This window comes from Misgurnus anguillicaudatus, chromosome 12 (genome assembly GCF_027580225.2).
Source record: "Misgurnus anguillicaudatus chromosome 12, ASM2758022v2, whole genome shotgun sequence".
Classification (NCBI taxonomy): Eukaryota; Metazoa; Chordata; class Actinopteri; order Cypriniformes; family Cobitidae; genus Misgurnus; species Misgurnus anguillicaudatus.
Window position 1 is genome coordinate 20,408,889 of NC_073348.2, and position 17,098 is coordinate 20,425,986.

The window sequence follows — 17,098 nt, forward strand, 5'->3', positions numbered from 1 at the left end:
ATTCTCCGGACGAATCCATTAAGCCAATCGTCATATTACATTTCCACGCTTATTGTTAAGGTTTGATGTGTTTGACCTGACGAAACTGCATTCAAGACAACCTTAAGTAAAATTTGTAACATTAAATAGCATTTATTTACGAAATAACTACGTTTATAATAAATTCACACCACTACATCTTATAATGGTAGCGTCCAGAGAGTGTCATCCACGCATGCGCAGTCCGCTACACAGAAGGCACACGAAATGGCGTCTGCTGCAGGTAAGAACTGTGTGAAATCTTTTGTGTCATTCAATTGCATTTGCTTGATTTTAAACAGTACGAGCTGTTAAACAGTTTTTATATGGCCTTGGTTAACACGAGATAAGTTTGCGTATTATAAAATGGTGGACTGATTAAATAGTTCTGTTACCACGTTTATCGGCTGACGTTGGTTGCGTTTAGCCGGTTCGGTCTGCCTGCGTGTGGATATGGGGGGAGGGGTTGGGAAAACTGCGGCATTTTACATTTGGCTGCAAACACATCCAATCAGTTTGCTAGCAGATGTTACTAAAATATCTTTTTTTTTAAAAATATGTTATATTTTTACCGAATTAGTTTAATTTTAAGTACCAGCGTCCCGGCCTGTTGCTTGGCAACGTTGCTGTAGTCTAGTGGCGGGCTAAGTATTGTTGGCTCGTTGATCTGTTGTGTAACTGTTTGTAGTAAAAAATGATCAGTTGTTGTTGTTGTTAAATACAAAATAGTTTTTTCAGTGTCTGCTTTGAAATACAAACAATGAGAATCTGTAATCTTTTTAGTGATTTTTTTTTAAAAATTGCAGTCTCCATCGCATTTGTCTATTAAATTTACTGTTTGAATCCTTGTCATTGTTCTTGGCAATTAATATTTGCTCTGGTTCTTTTATATTCTGAATAAACCAGGATAAACAGCATATATTGCAACATTTTTCCATTATCTAACCCTCTATACATTTACAAGTATTTGTAAATGCTTTTATATCAGTTATGTAAATGTATATCTTTTCACCAACAGATTACAATACTTACAGCCAGGCTGGAGGCCAGCAGGGGTATGTATACCTGAAAACGTATAAAACGGTTTATAATCTCTCATCCTTGTGAATAATGAAGTGGAGTAACTTATCTTTTGTTGTCCAATAGGTATGGCTCCTATGCGGCCCAGCCCTCGCAAAGTTACGGACAGAACACCCAGGTAAACAAGCCCAAATGTTTTTTTGCCAGTGTAAATGCAACACAGATTGCGTAGATGAGTTATTAAATGTTCTTGGTTTGTGTTCTGTAGCAGTCATATGGTCAACAACAAGGATATGGTTCATACAACCAGCCGGCGGATTCAACCTACTCTCAGACTGGTAGCACCTCAAGCAACTATGGTCAGCAGGCCTATGGAACTTCTTATGGACAACCACCACCAGCTAGTGGTGTGTGTTTGATCCTTAGACCTAATTCAGCTACTTTATTTAAAGGGACACTCCACTTTTTTGAAAACATGCCAATTTTCCAGCTCCCCTAGAGTTAAACATTTTATTCTTACAGTTTTGGAATCCATTCAGCTGATCTTTGGGTGTGGCTGTACCACTTTTAGCATAATCCATTGAATCCTATTAGACCATTAGCATCGTGCTCAAAAAATAACCAGAGTTTTGATATTTTTCCTATTTAAAACTTGACTCTTCTGTAGTTACATTGTGTACTAAGACCAACAGAAAATTAAAAATGCCTAGAAAATTGCAACTTTTAATTTTCCGTTGGTTTTAGCACACGATGTAACTACAGAAGAGTCAAGTTTTAAATAGGGAAAAATGTTGAAAATCTTTGGCGCTAATGGTCTAATCAAATTCAACGAATTATGCTAAGCTATGCTAAAAGTGGTACCGCCAGACCCGGAGATTGGCTGAATGATTTCCAAAACTGTAAAATTCTAACTTTTAACTCTAGAAGAGCTGGAAATTTAGCATATTGTCCAAAAAAAAGTGTAGTGTCCCTTTAAATAGATGTTAATTTCCTTTATATTGTTATGGGTCACAATTGTTAAAAATCTTTTTAAATGTGCTTGTTTTATATTCGATGATTTATACTCGTGCTTCTCAGGTGGTTATAGCGCCACTCCGGCCGCAGCTCAGAGCTACAGCCAACCTGCCCAGGGTTATGGAGCCAGCAGCTATGATTCAACTGCCACTACTGCTGCGGCTGCTGCTTCGGCCACCAGCACCAACCCAACCTCATATGGTGGGCAGGCCAGCTACGGCGCTCAGTCTGCTTATCCTGGATATACACAACAGCCTGCTTCGGCTGCACCTCCCAGGTATCTCACTGGCTGAACTTATGCATATTATAGAGGTCTTCTCGTGTCCAAAGAAATGTCTATGGGTTCCTTCGGCAAAAACGCAATCATTTTAAATTCATCGACATCCGATAGCGCTATTGTTATTTATGACCCGTGTCCAAAGCACGTGTGAAACTTTTAGACCTTAATCCGCTCAAGTCAGATCTCTGGTTTTCGGATGGACCCGTAAAGACCTTTAATCTCATAGGCTGTTTGTCAATTCCAAGAACGCAAAGAACGGACTTGCACTCTCGTGAAGATCGGTCTTGCCAGGCGACCCTGGAAGAACGAACTCAGAGGGTCGCGAGAACACAGAACGCACTTGTGAGAATTGAGATGTGTGCGATCTTCCTGTTGCTCACCTGACCTCTGCCATTGTTTGCCGCAATGACTTCTGGGGCGTAAAGCGATTTCAGCGTCAAGTCTGCACTTGATGCATTCTCGATATCAAGAACACATCTGGGTATTTTCATACGTCTTCTCTACTTGCGTTCTTGAGAATTGGAATTGAACTTCGACAGTTAATGATGACGTAGAGCGTGAACACAAGGACGCAAGATAGCTAAAGAATGCAAATTGAGAAACAGCCATAGTCTCAAAAGCTATCAACCTTGCTTCTGGAGTTCCACCTTTCATGAGAGTTTACTCTGTAATGTAAAGCCATGTAATAGACATCACTGTATTTTTTTCAGCAGTTACAGTGCTGGCAGCCAGCAGCCTGCTGGATATGAGCAGAGCTCTTATTCCCAGCAGCCTCAGCAAAACTCTTACTCGCAGCAGCAGCAACCGGGAGGATATCAAGGCCAACAAGGAGGATATGGACAGCAGAGCTCCTACAGCCAGCAGGGAGGATACCAACAAGCCACTCCCCAGCAGCCACAGGCTCCGCCTACCAGCTATGCTCCACCTTCTGGGTCCTATGGACAGCCTCCTGCGAGCCAGTACGGACAGCAGGGCAGCACTGGAGGAAGCTACGGCCAGTCAGATTACAAACCATCCAGCCAGTATGGTAAGTGATGGTTATTTATTGTTATAAATGAGTATTGCCCCAGCCCCCACCAATTCTATCTTGTATCAAAGGCTGGTGATAGGACAATCTCACTATAGGGCATATCTCCCAACACTAGTTAGTAGAGACCATGTCAGTAAGGGTTTAAGCCGGTCACTTTCCATTCTTCCAGGTAATTACAGACAGGACCACCAGAACGGAGGCGGCTACTCGGGCCCTGAGTCTGGAGGATATGGGGGCCCTGGAGAGGGCCGAGGCATGGGAGGGGGGGAGAACCGCGGGCGTGGCCGGGGTGGGTTTGACCGGGGCATGATGCGAGGAGGTGGTGGCATGCGAGGGGGCATGAACCGAGGAGGAATGGGGTAAGTGATTGTTTTTGCCGTCTCACCTCACCACCTCTCTTTCTTTCAGACAGGAGCTGAAAGAGGCCATACAGAGCTGAGAGCTGTGTGGTGTCATCTTTAGTGAAAATTAAATTGCCATTTAAGCAAAAATAGTTTTTAATAGTGTTTAAATAGGTTAATTTTAGACTCATCTATGCGATAAAACCATAGTGTAATACCACAGGTGTTCCTTTCATAGGAAAAGCAAATGTTTACATAACCCTGCTGCTCTCAGCTTTGCCTCATTATGGCCTAAGGTAAGATTAAGAACATGCTTTGGGGAAAAAAAAGATATTTGTGTCATTTAAGCCTTTTATCTTAATTTAAGACATAATAATACAGAAAGACATTTTTATTAACATATTCAGAAGTTAGCAGGGAATGAGATTAATAAACATAAAGCATGCACTAGAAGGTCCCTGCTCCAGATGGTCTGAGAAAAGCCATCAGTATTTAGTGTGATCCTGTAGGATAAATACAAATAGGGATGCACCGATACCACTTTTTTGTAATACGAGTACTTGCATTTCAGTACTTGCCGATACCGAGTACTTAATAAAAAAACATGATTTAAATTTACAGGTAACAGCTTTAGTCATATAATTTAACAAAAAAACAAGGGACTAGTTTTCCAGTTTGTTGTAAACTCTGCCTCTTTGGACAACACGAGGCATTAACCCCTTACACGCCGCTCAAACATAGACATTTCTCAGACCGTGGTATTGATCCCTGGTATCGGGGGACTTTTAACGAGTACTTTAGAAAATGTGGTATCGAGGCAGATACCCGATACCAGTATCGGTGCATCCCTAAAAAAAAGGTGTATTCACTTATTTCAAACAGAATTTAGTATTAAAATAACAGATTTGTGGTGTTAGTTTAATTTTAATTTACTGAATTAAGTGTTGATAGAAAGAGAAAATGGTGTAAAACAGGGTACCTGTTCAACTAGCATCCAGCTTAAATATTTATTGACTATGATTCTAATAGGTCTGGTTTGCAACCAAATTAACCCTTATTTTATAATTAACCCTATTGTTTTCCAAAGACGTTTTGTAAAAGCTGCTAGAGGCAAAAAGTTAAATTTGAAAGTGAATGCAGTGACGCTCCAAACAAAACAGATTTTTTTTTTATTCTGATGTTTCCCTTCGTTTTCATCTGTTGTGTCAAACACAGTGATATATAAAGTGAGAAAATTAAGAACTTGTGCATACATTTTAACTAGACTGTATATGCTTTAAAGAGCACCTATTTCATTGCTAAAAAACAACATTTTGGGTATTTGGTATAAAAGAATGTGTTCGCGTGGTTTATGGTTAAAAAACACATTATTTTTCACATACCTCTGACATCAACCCGAAATGTGACGCTCCTTACCATGTTTAAAAGCTGAGTCCGAAGCGGGATGAATTATAATAATGTCGGGTTTGTCCACGTCAACAAGCCCAGGAAGTAAACTGTTGTCTACAATACGTGTGTTTGTTGTAGTCCAAGAATAGAGATTTACCTTGGAGACGATAATTCGCGAAAACATAAATCGGACAATAGGTGCTCTTTAAGACTTAATATCAAACCGTAAAAATACACTGCATTCATTTTCCTACCTTCCCAGGAACGGGGTATGTCTTCTTTGTGACAATTTGGATTTGCAATTGTCTTGTGAATTATGAAACTTTAACATGCTTTGTCGCATTTATACGCTACAGGTAACAAAGTGAGAGCCATGTAAACACATCTATACTTTTACAGTACCACTACTCAGTTCTGGGCCGGCAGCCTTTTGAAATGGGGACTAAAAGTTGGTGGTGTCAACATTTAAAGCGAAGAAGTGGTCCAATTGTGTTTTCCTACAGGAATGAAAGAATTGTTTTTCAGCACCCCTATAAAATTGTATTTATCTAAACATATTCAAACATTTTGATAGCCTTTTTGCTTTGTGTAATTTTAAACATGGTAAACATTGTGTAGAGAGAAATGGTGTTAATGGTTTACTTGCTTTTCATTGTTTTTAATTGAAGTGCATGTACCAGCTTTATGTAAGCAAATTGTTTCAGATGTAGCCGCAGACATGCCACTCTTGATAAAATGGCCACCAAGAGGTCCTCACGGTTCATTTTTTCGCTTTTATCCAAATTGGGTTGCGTTGCTTTGGTGTCTATCAAGTGAATTAAATCCATTACTAGGTACAGGAATGGCCGAGTATGCTTGATTTCTTAAAACAGCTTGATATATGGCATGATCTGAATTTGCATTTGCATTCGAAAGGGTCTGTAGGATGGCTGCATCTGAAACAATTAAATACCAATTCAAGTGTACAAATATATAATGGGGTTTTACACTAAAAAATGGTAATAAAGATCAGCCCTCACTTCTGCTTTATATAACCCCAATACTGTTGAGCCACTAATGCAAGTTTGTACATTTAGGCATTAGACATTTTTTGTAATGCTACAGCATCCCCAACTGAGTGTTAATCTCAAATATTGTATTTAAAAGGGGGGTTATGGGGGACTCGTTGGGGGTCTGAGTTAGTTAAAACTGTGAAAATACCCCCATTACCCCTTTTGTGGTACGGAAGTGGCTGTTTTAAGGGAAATCGCCTTCATATCTTCGCTTATTCCCCCCCAGCATCGCTGGAGACAGAGGTGGCTTCATTAAGCCTGGTGGTAAGTTTAATGAGAATCACAAGACCATACACTAGAAATTCTCCACCTTTCATGGGTGCTTTTCCAAAGGGAAATATTTAAAACTTTGCAAAACTACACTGCCGGCTAGAATTTTAAAGAGTTTTTCTTATTGGTTGTATAAGAATGGTTCACTAAACTATTTATATTGGTAAAAAATCCTGAGTATGGACTCCTTCAATGAACACACGGGTTACTTTCAAATGACACATATAGGAGTTAATGGTAACTGGCCGACCCAGCCATGTAGTGTATCACCATTTCAGTGTTTACTATTTTTTTGAAGTTATCAAATCAGGTATGGAGTCCAATTTGGGTCCTTGGTTTTCAAGGGTTTTTGAATATTTTTTCGGTTTAAATCACACTGAAACAAAAAAAACAATAGATAGCATTAAAATAAGTTTTTCACAATAATTTAAAACATTTGGGTCAGCAGCACTATGGTATTTTGCCTCTGTCTTTGAATGGTCAGGACAAATGTGCCGGGACAGTCTTTTTTTACCAGGATTTGGTAGCATGATGATGATGATGATGTCAGGTGCCTTAGATACCCAGCCTGCAAACTAATTTGTTCCTCAATCTTTCCTTTTTCACCTGGTGTCCTTCTTGATGAAAATCTGCACCAGATGGTAACATGGGTAAGTCTGAACTTCTGGATTTCTACTGTGGTGTTCTGTTTTGATGTCGTTTTTTGTTAACAATCTGTCTGCCTGCAGGACGACCAGAAGAACAAGATGACTCGGAAAACAGCACCATCTACATTACTGGACTGACTGAGAATGCTACCCTGGAAGAAATGGCAGAGTTTTTCAAGCACAGCGGCGTTATTAGGGTATTTGATAGTGGTTATTCAAATATATATATATATATATATATAAATATAAATTTTTTTTATATATATATTTAATTATATATTTATATATTATACTATTATATATTTATATATTATACTATTATTTGTTTATATATTTTATTATTAATATTTATTTATATATTATATTTTTATTTGTTTATATATTATATTATTATTCAATTATTTTATTATTTATATTATATATTTTAGTATTATTATATTATTTATATTATTGTATATTTATTTATTATATCTGTTTAATATGGACAGCCATATTCCCCCTTTTCCTGGCTTTGCCGTATGTGATTATTTGTAAAATAACGTTAAAATAAATGTCTTTAGTTGGAAGTATGATGAGGTATTTTCACTTTCTCTCCCAGATAAACAAGCGAACAGGCCTGCATGCCATTAACATATACACAGACAAAGATTCTGGAAAACCCAAAGGTGATGCCACTTTGTCATACGAAGAGCCTCCATCTGCTAAGGCAGCAGTTGAGTGGTTTGATGGTAGGTTTTTTTTGGACTTGCTTTACCTAAAACGTCCTTTCTCATTTATTGAATAATTCTGAGACGTTAAAACTCAACGTTCCTCACCAGGGAAAGATTTCCAGGGCAAGAAATTAAAAGTCTCGATGGCACGAAGGAAGCCCATGATGGGGATGATGCGTGGGGGCATGCCAATGAGAGGAGACCGTGGTGGCATGATGGGACGAGGAGGTGGGCTGTGATGTCGTACTTATTTTTTATTATTATTATTATTAGTTTTTTTGTGGGTTAACAATCTCTTGTCCTATAGGAATGATGGGTCGTGGTGGGATGGGTAGAGGTGGTGATCGAGGTGGATTCATGCCTCGTGGTGGTCCCAGGGGAATGGGCCGTGGTGGACCAACCGGAGGAAACATGCAGCAGAGGGCAGGAGACTGGCAGTGTCCAAATGCTGGATGTGGAAACCAGAACTTTGCCTGGAGGATGGAGTGTAACCAATGCAAGGCACCTAAACCTGAAGGATTCGGACCTCCACCTTTCCCTCCTCCAGGTTATTTTCTTGTTACTTTCTATTTTAGAACCTTGGATCGTGCTAGTTTGAGCTTTACAACTGCTTCCGATATTTGCATTCGGAAGTTTGTGATTCAAATTTATATCTGTGTGATGTTCAGGGGGTGACCGTGGTCGCGGTGGCCCCGGCGGCATGCGTGGTCGCGGTGGAATGGACCGTGGAGGTCCCGGGGGACCCGGAGGCTTCCGTGGGGGCAGAGGTGGAGATCGTGGTGGCTTCAGAGGAGGACGAGGCATGGACAGAGGAGGATTTGGCGGAAGGGGTCGTGGTGGGCCTCCTATGGATGACATGGGAAGGAGGGGACGAGGAATGGGACCACCTGGTAAAATGGATATGAAGTAAGTTTTTAGATGCTTGTCTGAATGAAGTCATGAAGGGGTTGTCTTAACAAGAGAGTAATGCATAATCTCTGTTTTTACAGGGGAGACCATCGCCAGGACCGGAGAGAGAGACCATACTGAGAGAAGCGTCGCTGCTGGTCATAAACTTCCCTCGTTTGTTTTTCAAATGTTTTTAAAGCTGTAATTCCATATTTATAAATGGTATGGAAGTTGTTACTGCTTGGCCGTTAGTCCTCAATGAACGTTTAATTTTATTTTTTTAACTTTTGTGTTCCGTGCTCTTTTTGTTCTGTTTAAGAACCATCAGTAAAACCAGATGCACATGTTGTAAATTCTCAGTGTTCAGTGTGCTATTTGGATTTGTCATTAAGGTATTTGTGGAACTGTGAGGTTTTTTTAATCCCAATGCGCTTCATTTGCTTTACGCTGCTTTACTGTGTGCAAATGTTGAATAAAAAAAGAAAACCATTTTCTGGGTTCCTTCATCTACATTTGAATCATGTTCCTGTGTGGCTCAGTGGTAGAGCATTATGTCAGCAGTGCAAAAGTGAAGCTGCTGGTTCTTTGATTGGCCCCTGGTGGCTGGATGCAGTACAAGTCATAAACCCTGCCCTCTCAATACAAACGAACGGGACTTGGGTCAAATAAAAATTTAAAAAGATGTTTTTTGTCCTTTAAGGTAGTTATTACCCTGATATATGTTGAATTGTTCATTGTTGTGATAATTTAATTTTAGAATTGGGAGTGTCGTTATGATTGACAGCTGCTCTGAGTGGACTGTTGGAGCTCCTTTGAGGGAAGATTGAAGATCTAACTATACATTTTCGATTTTTGTGTAATTTCACACCAACAAAATAGTTGTATTTAGGTACATGTCGACTTTTGGGGACTTTAGCTTATTCACCATATCCCCAGAGTTAGAAAAGTCCATACATACTTTTTAAATATACGTGCCTGCCATAACTCTGTCTGATGCACCCACCGCTAGCTTAGCTTAGCATAAAGACTGGAAGTAAATGGCACCAGCTAGCATACTGCTCCCAATAAGTGACTAAATAGTGGCAACATTTTCCTATCAATATGTTGTGGTTTGTAAAGTCACAGTGTGTATAAACAAGGTAATTGGAGACAGCCATCTCTTAACCATATACTACTGGGAACTATATTCTCAGAAGGCGAAGCACTGCTACTTGGACGAAGTGATTTGCTCGCAGCACCTAAGATGCCCTGTGGTGAGGAGCAGAGCGTTTACGCAAGTGTTGCGCTAGACTAGTCTAATCCCTGTCCGGGAAACCACCCCTATAGTCACACAGAGTTTTTGTTATTTGATCTAGTTTACATTTAAAAAAAACTTTTTTTTGTTATATTGTAAGTGACAGTGAATACAAATCAGTACTGTGTTATATCTCTACGACAACTGCTGGTTTATGAAGTATTTCATGGTAACATCACTGATGTAAACAGTTACAGGATTGCAAAATTGACCAAAAAACATCCATTTATTTTCATTTTACTGAAAACCTTTTTTATTTAAATATGGCAATCTTCCACTGTGATCTTCAGTTTTTTAAATTTAGACATTTAGGGTTTTTAAGATCAGTCTTCAGTGTTTCAGTGGTGGTGTTTTGAATCTTTTTTAGTCTCTGTCTGAGTTGTCTTCACAGTTTCAGCACAGTGAATGTGCAGCATCCTCTCAGGTGTTTCAGATATCTGATTGACTGATGCCTGTATGAAGAGCTTTCCATCAGTCATGGAGTCTGGTTTTTAATTTCTAATTAAAAAACAGAAACATGTCAATTAATGATCATATTCAATTATAATTCAGATTCAGACGTTCTTAACACACCACGCACTAAAGCAAAATCTAAGATAATCGGTTCGACCGCAAAGATGATTGGGACTTTACCTAGGGGGAAAATCGACCCAAATTCAGCCCGATTACCTTTTGGTGTGTACCGGGATTTAGTCTAGTTTAGATTTGGTAAGAAATAAAGAGAGCTGTAATGGATACCATACCTCTTATTGTCCAGCTGCATGTTTTGAGATGTGCCCTTCTGCACAGCCTGCCACTCCTGAAGTGCCTCATCATTGATGCTAAAACAAAAACAATAATAGAATACACAGACTATGATTACGATTTGCTTCTGTAATATGAATTTGCAAAAAATCCAAATTTACCATATCATATCTTAAGTTAAAGGAATAGTCTACTCATTTTCAATATTAAAATATGTTATTACCTTAACTAAGAACTGTTGAATCATCCCTCTGTCATCTGTGTGTGTGCACGTAAGCACTGGAGCGCGCTGCGACGCTACGATAGCATTTAGCTTAGCCCCATTCATTCAATGGTACCATTTAGAGATAAAGTTAGAAGTGACCAAACACATCAACGTTTTTCCTATTTAAGACGAGTAGTTATACGAGCAAGTTTGGTGGTACAAAATAAAACATAGCGCTTTTCTAAGCGGATTTAAAAGATGAACTATATTGTATGGCGTAATAGCACTTTTGGGAGTACTTCGACTCGGCGCAGTAACACCCTCCCTCTCCCATTATGAGAGTGAGAAGGGGAACGGACTTTTCAGGCGAGTCGAAGTACTCCCAAAAGTGCTATTACGCCATAAAATATAGTTACTCTTTTAAATCCGCTTAGAAAAGCGCTGTGTTTTATTTTGTACCACCAAACTTGCTCGTATAACTACTCGTCTTAAATAGGAAAAACGTTGATGTGTTTGGTCACTTCTAACTTTATCTCTAAATGGTACCATTGAATGAATGGGGCTAAGCTAAATGCTATCGTAGCGTAGCAGCGCGCTCCAGTGCTTACGTGCACACACACAGATGACAGAGGAATGATTCAACAGTTCTTAGTTAAGGTAATAACATATTTTAATATTGAAAATGAGTAGACTATTCCTTTAAGACCTAAAATAGAAAGTTTCTGCAATACACCTCCCTGGACCACAAAACCAGTCATAAGGGTACATTTTTTAAATTGAGATTTACATATCATCATCTGAAAGTTGAAAAAAGGCTTTCCATTGATGTATGGTTTTTATTAGGAAAGATCAAAATATTGGGCCAAAATACAACTATTTGAAAATCTGGAAACGGAGGGTGGCCAGAAAAAGCTAAATATGGAGATTATCGCCTTGAAAGTTGTCCAAATGAAGTCCTTAGCAACTTCATCCACTTATAAAAATGAAGTTTTAATATATGTACGTTATGAAATTCACAAATATCTTCATAAAACATGTTCTTTACTTAATATCCTAAGAATTTTCATCAAGAAAAATCAATAATTTTGACTCATACAATGTATTGTTGGCTATTGCTATAAATATACCTGTGCGACTTATGACTGCATTTTTGGTCCAGGGTAACATTTGTTATTGACAACTGCGGTCAGGAAAAATTAGACAAGACAAATGCAGGACAAACAACAGAGATCTACTTACATGAGTTGATCATCTAACAACAATCCATCAAATGTTTTTACTATCTGTAAAACAAATTGAACTCACAGAAGAAGTTAAAGACAAAAATATGACAATTTCACCATATGTCACGATCCTGCCTCTATCATTCATGCTTTTCTAGTCTTTTGTCAGGATCGTGACAACGTTACTTGTTTTGTGTGGAAGCATATGGTCATTGTTTGCTTTGGTGTTAATTGGGTTAATTATCTTGCTATTGTTATATGCCCTACACCTGTTGCCCCCTTGATAAACTTGTGTTTGCTGTCATGTGGTGATGTGTTTGTATGTTTCCTGTATGAAGTCTATTAAGTCTAGTTATTTAAAGTTTAGTTTACTGTGAAGTTTATAGTTCAGTTTAGGCTAGTATGTTTAGTGTTTGCCTAGCTTTACGTTGTTCCCTTTCGAGAACAGTCCAAGACTTCCAGAAGTCCAAGACTTCTCATCGGGCTCATCCGGTATGGTCAAAGACCCTAAAAGTCCAAGACCCTAGAAGTTCAAGACTTCTCGTTGGGCTCAGCTGGTAGGGTCAAGACCCTAGAAGTCCAAGACTTGCAGGATGGCAAACGGCCCTGTCCCGTTTGCACATATGCTCTGGGCACCTTGCCAACTTGGCCAGTATAATCAAAGTCCCTAGAAGTCCAAGATTTGCAGGAAGGCAAGCGGCCCTCTCCCGCTTGCGCGTATGCTTTGGACACCTCTCGTCGGGATTGGCTGGTAGGGTCTGAGACCCTTGAAGTCCAAGACTTCTAGGATGGCAAACAGCCCTGTCCCGTTTGAACATATGCTCTGGGAACCTTGCAAACTTGGCCATTATAATCAAAGTCCCTAGAAGTCCAATATTTGCAGTAAGGAAAGCGGCCCTGTCCCGCTTGCGCGTATGCTGTGGACACCTCTCGTCGGGATTGGCTGGTAGGGTCTGAGACCCTTGAAGTCCAAGACTTCTAGGATGGCAAACGGCCCTGTCCCGTTTGCACATATGCTCTGAGCACCTTGCCAACTCGGCCAGTATGGACAAAGTCCCTAGAAGTCCAAGACAGCAAGCGGCCCTGTCCCGCTTGCGCGTATGCTCTGGACACCTCTTGTCGGGTTTGCCCGATAGGGTCATAGACCTTGGAAGTTAAAAACTTCCAGCCCAAGACTTATCGTCAGGCTTGGACAGTAGGGTCGGAGACCCTGGAAGTCCAAGAGTTCCAGAAGTCCAAGACTTCCAGAAGTCCAAGACTTCTTGTCGGGCTCTGCCAGTAGGATCAAAGACAACAGAAGTCCAAGACTTCTAGGATGGCAAACAGCCCTGTCCCATTTGCACATGTGCTCTGGGCACCTTGCCAACTCGGCCAGTATGGTCAAAGTCCCTAGAAGTCCAAGAATTGCATGAAGGCAAGCTGCCCTGTCCTGCTTGCACATATGCTCTGGACACCTCTTGTCGGGTTTGCCCGATAGGGTCATAGACCTTGGAAGTTAAAACTTCCAGCCCAAGACTTATCGTCAGGCTTGGACAGTAGGGTCGGAGACCCTGGAAGTCCAAGACTTCCAGAAGTCCACGACTTCTAGTCGGGGTCTGCCTGTCGCATCAAAGACAACAGAAGTCCAAGATTTGCTGGACGGAAAGCGGCCCTGTCCCGCTTGTGCGTATGCTTTGGACACCTCTCGTCGGGATTGGCCGGTAGGGTCTGAGACCCTTAAAGTCCATGACTTCTAGGATGGCAAACGGCCCTGTCCCGTTTGCACATATGCTCTGGGCACCTTGCCAACTCGGCCAGTATGGCCAAAGTCCCTAGAAGTCCAAGACAGAAAGCGTCCCTGTCCCGCTTGCGCGTATGCTCTGGACACCTCTTGTCGGGTTTGCCCGATAGGGTCATAGACTTTGGAAGTTCAAAATTTCCAGCCCAAGACATATCGTCAGGCTTGGACAGTAGGGTCTGAGACTCTTGAAGTCTAAGACTTCTAGGATGGCAAACAGCCCTGTCCCATTTGCACATATGCTCTGGGCACCTTGCCAACTTGGCCAGTATAATCAAAGTCCCTAGAAGTCCAAGATTTGCAGGAAGGCAAGCGGCCCTCTCCCGCTTGCGCGTATGCTTTGGACACCTCTCGTCGGGATTGGCTGGTAGGGTCTGAGACCCTTGAAGTCCAAGACTTCTAGGATGGCAAACAGCCCTGTCCCGTTTGCACATATGCTCTGGGCACCTTGCCAACCTGGCCAGTATAATCAAAGTCCCTAGAAGTCCAAGATTTGCAGGAAGGCAAGCGGCCCTGTCCCGCTTGCGCGTATGCTTTGGACACCTCTCGTCGGGATTGGCTGGTAGGGTCTGAGACCCTTGAAGTCCAAGAGTTCTAGGATGGCAAACGGCCCTGTCCCGTTTGCACATATGCTCTGGGCACCTTGCCAACTCGGCCAGTATGGTCAAAGTCCCTAGAAGTCCAAGACAGCAAGCGGCCCTGTCCCGCTTGCGCGTATGCTCTGGACACCTCTTGTCGGGTTTGCCCGATAGGGTCATAGACCTTGGAAGTTAAAAACTTCCAGCCCAAGACTTATCGTCAGGCTTGGACAGTAGGGTCGGAGACCCTGGAAGTCCAAGAGTTCCAGAAGTCCAAGACTTCCAGAAGTCCAAGACTTCTTGTCGGGATCTGCTGGTAGGTTCAAAGACAAATGAAGTCCAAGACTTCTAGGATGGCAAACAGCCCTGTCCCCTTTGCACATGTGCTCTGGGCACCTTGCCAACTCGGCCAGTATGGTCAAAGTCCCTAGAAGTCCAAGATTTGCATGAAGGCAAGCTGCCCTGTCCTGCTTGCACATATGCTCTGGACACCTCTTGTCGGGTTTGCCCGATAGGGTCATAGACCTTGGAAGTTAAAACTTCCAGCCCAAGACTTATCGTCAGGCTTGGACAGTAGGGTCGGAGACCCTGGAAGTCCAAGACTTCCAGAAGTCCAAGACTTCTAGTCGGGCTCTGCCAGTAGGATCAAAGACAACAGAAGTCCAAGATTTGCAGGAAGGCAAGCGGCCCTGTCCCGCTTGTGCGTATGCTTTGGACACCTCTCGTCGGGATTGGCCGGTAGGGTCTGAGACCCTTGAAGTCCATGACTTCTAGGATGGCAAACGGCCCTGTCCCGTTTGCACATATGCTCTGGGCACCTAACCAACTCGGCCAGTATGGTCAAAGTCCCTAGAAGTCCAAGACAGAAAGCGTCCCTGTCCCGCTTGCGTGTATGCTCTGGACACCTCTTGTCGGGTTTGCCCGATAGGGTCATAGACTTTGGAAGTTCAAAATTTCCAGCCCAAGACATATCGTCAGGCTTGGACAGTAGGGTCTGAGACTCTTGAAGTCTAAGACTTCTAGGATGGCAAACAGCCCTGTCCCATTTGCACATATGCTCTGGGCACCTTGCCAACTCAGCCAGTATGGTCAAAGTCCCTAGAAGTCCAAGACGGAAAGCGGCCCTGTCCCGCTTGCGTGTATGTTCTGGACACCTCTTGTCGGGATTGGCCGGTAGGGTCTGAGACCCTTGAAGTCCAAGACTTCTAGGATGGCAAACGGCCCTGTCCCATTTGCACATATGCTTTGGGCACCTTGCCAACTCGGCCAGTATGGCCAAAGTCCCTAGAAGTCCAAGATTTGCAGGAAGGCAAGCGGCCCTGTCCCGCTTGCGCGTATGCTCTGGACACCTCTTGTCGGGATTGGCCGGTAGGGTCTGAGACCCTTAAAGTCCAAGACTTCTAGGATGGCAAGCGGCCCTGTCCCGTTTGTGCGTATGCTCTGGACACCTCTTGTCGGGATTGGCCGGTAGGGTCTGAGACCCTTGAAGTCCAAGACTTCTAGGATGGCAAACGGCCCTGTCCCGTTTGCACATATGCTCTGGGCACCTTGCCAACTCAGCCAGTATGGTCAAAGTCCCTAGAAGTCCTAGACGGAAAGCGGCCCTGTCCCGCTTGCGCGTATGCTCTGGACACTTCTTGTCGGGATTGGCCGGTAGGGTCTGAGACCCTTGAAGTTCAAGACTTCTAAGATGGCAAACGGCCCTGTCCGGTTTGCACATCTGCTCGGGGCACCTTGCCAACTCGGCCAGTATGGTCAAAGGCCCTATAAGTCCGAGATTTGCAGGACGGCAAGCGGCCCTGTCCCGCTTGTGCGTATGCTCTGGACACCTCTTGTCGGGATTGGCCTGTAGGGTCTGAGACCCTTGAAGTCCAAGACTTCTAGGATGGCAAACAGCCCTGTCCCGTTTGCACATTTGCTCTGGGCACCTTGCCAACTCGGCCAGTATGGTCAAAGTCCCTAGAAGTCCAAGAAAGCAATCGGCCCAGTCCCGCTTACTCGTATGCTCTGGACACCTCTTGTCGGGTTTGCCCGATAGGGTCATAGACCTTGGAAGTTAAAAACTTCCAGCCCAAGACTTATCGTCAGGCTTGGACAGTAGGGTCGGAGACCCTGGAAGTCCAAGACTTCCAGAAGTCCAAGACTTCTTGTCGGGCTCTGCCAGTAGGATCAAAGACAACAGAAGTCCAAGATTTGCAGGAAGGCAATCGGCCCTGTCCCGCTTGTGCGTATGCTTTGGACACCTCTGGTGGGGATTGGCGGGTAGGGTCTGAGACCCTTGAAGTCCAAGACTTCTAGGATGGCAAACGGCCCTGTCCCGTTTGCACATATGCTCTGAGCAACTTGCCAACTCGGCCAGTATGGTCAAAGTCCCTAGAAGTCCAAGATTTGCAGGAAGGCAAGCGGCCCTGTCCCGCTTATGCGTATGCTTTGGACACCTCTCGTCGGGATTGGCCGGTAGGGTCTGAGACCCTTGAAGTCCATGACTTCTAGGATGGCAAACAGCCCTGTCCCGTTTGCACATATGCTCTGGGCACCTTGCCAACTCGCCCAGTATGGCCAAAGTCCCTAGAAGTCCAAGACAGAAAGCGTCCCTGTCCCGCTTGAGCGTATGCTCT

At 42.8% G+C, this 17,098-nt stretch overlaps 1 protein-coding gene and 1 long non-coding RNA gene across 3 annotated transcripts; one reads left to right on the top strand and one right to left on the bottom strand.

The window, feature by feature from the left end:
- Window positions 1–191: 191 nt before the first annotated feature.
- Window positions 192–9,148, top strand: ewsr1a (EWS RNA-binding protein 1a). Of its 2 annotated transcripts, none has more exons than XM_073874091.1 (15): window positions 192–262; window positions 1,037–1,073; window positions 1,165–1,216; window positions 1,307–1,445; window positions 2,116–2,329; window positions 3,046–3,359; window positions 3,532–3,721; window positions 6,371–6,408; window positions 6,725–6,742; window positions 7,143–7,258; window positions 7,660–7,789; window positions 7,880–7,999; window positions 8,079–8,318; window positions 8,440–8,677; window positions 8,761–9,148. In XM_073874091.1, the coding sequence occupies exons 1-15, from the start codon at window positions 247–249 to the stop codon at window positions 8,798–8,800; spliced, it is 1,902 nt and encodes a 633-aa protein (XP_073730192.1). In that variant the 5' UTR covers window positions 192–246; the 3' UTR covers window positions 8,801–9,148. The 2 variants fall into 2 exon arrangements, with proteins under 2 accessions (XP_073730192.1, XP_055064851.2); XM_055208876.2 differs by lacking the exon at window positions 6,725–6,742 and adding an exon at window positions 7,053–7,064 and having other exon boundaries at window positions 193–262; window positions 3,043–3,359.
- A 932-nt stretch (window positions 9,149–10,080) lies between these two features.
- On the bottom strand, window positions 10,081–12,939 carry LOC129447214 (uncharacterized). The gene is made up of 3 exons (XR_012372545.1): window positions 12,142–12,939; window positions 10,697–10,774; window positions 10,081–10,451 (listed from the first exon to the last, which is right to left on the bottom strand). It is a non-coding gene; the product is annotated as an uncharacterized lncRNA (long non-coding RNA).
- Window positions 12,940–17,098: the final 4,159 nt, after the last annotated feature.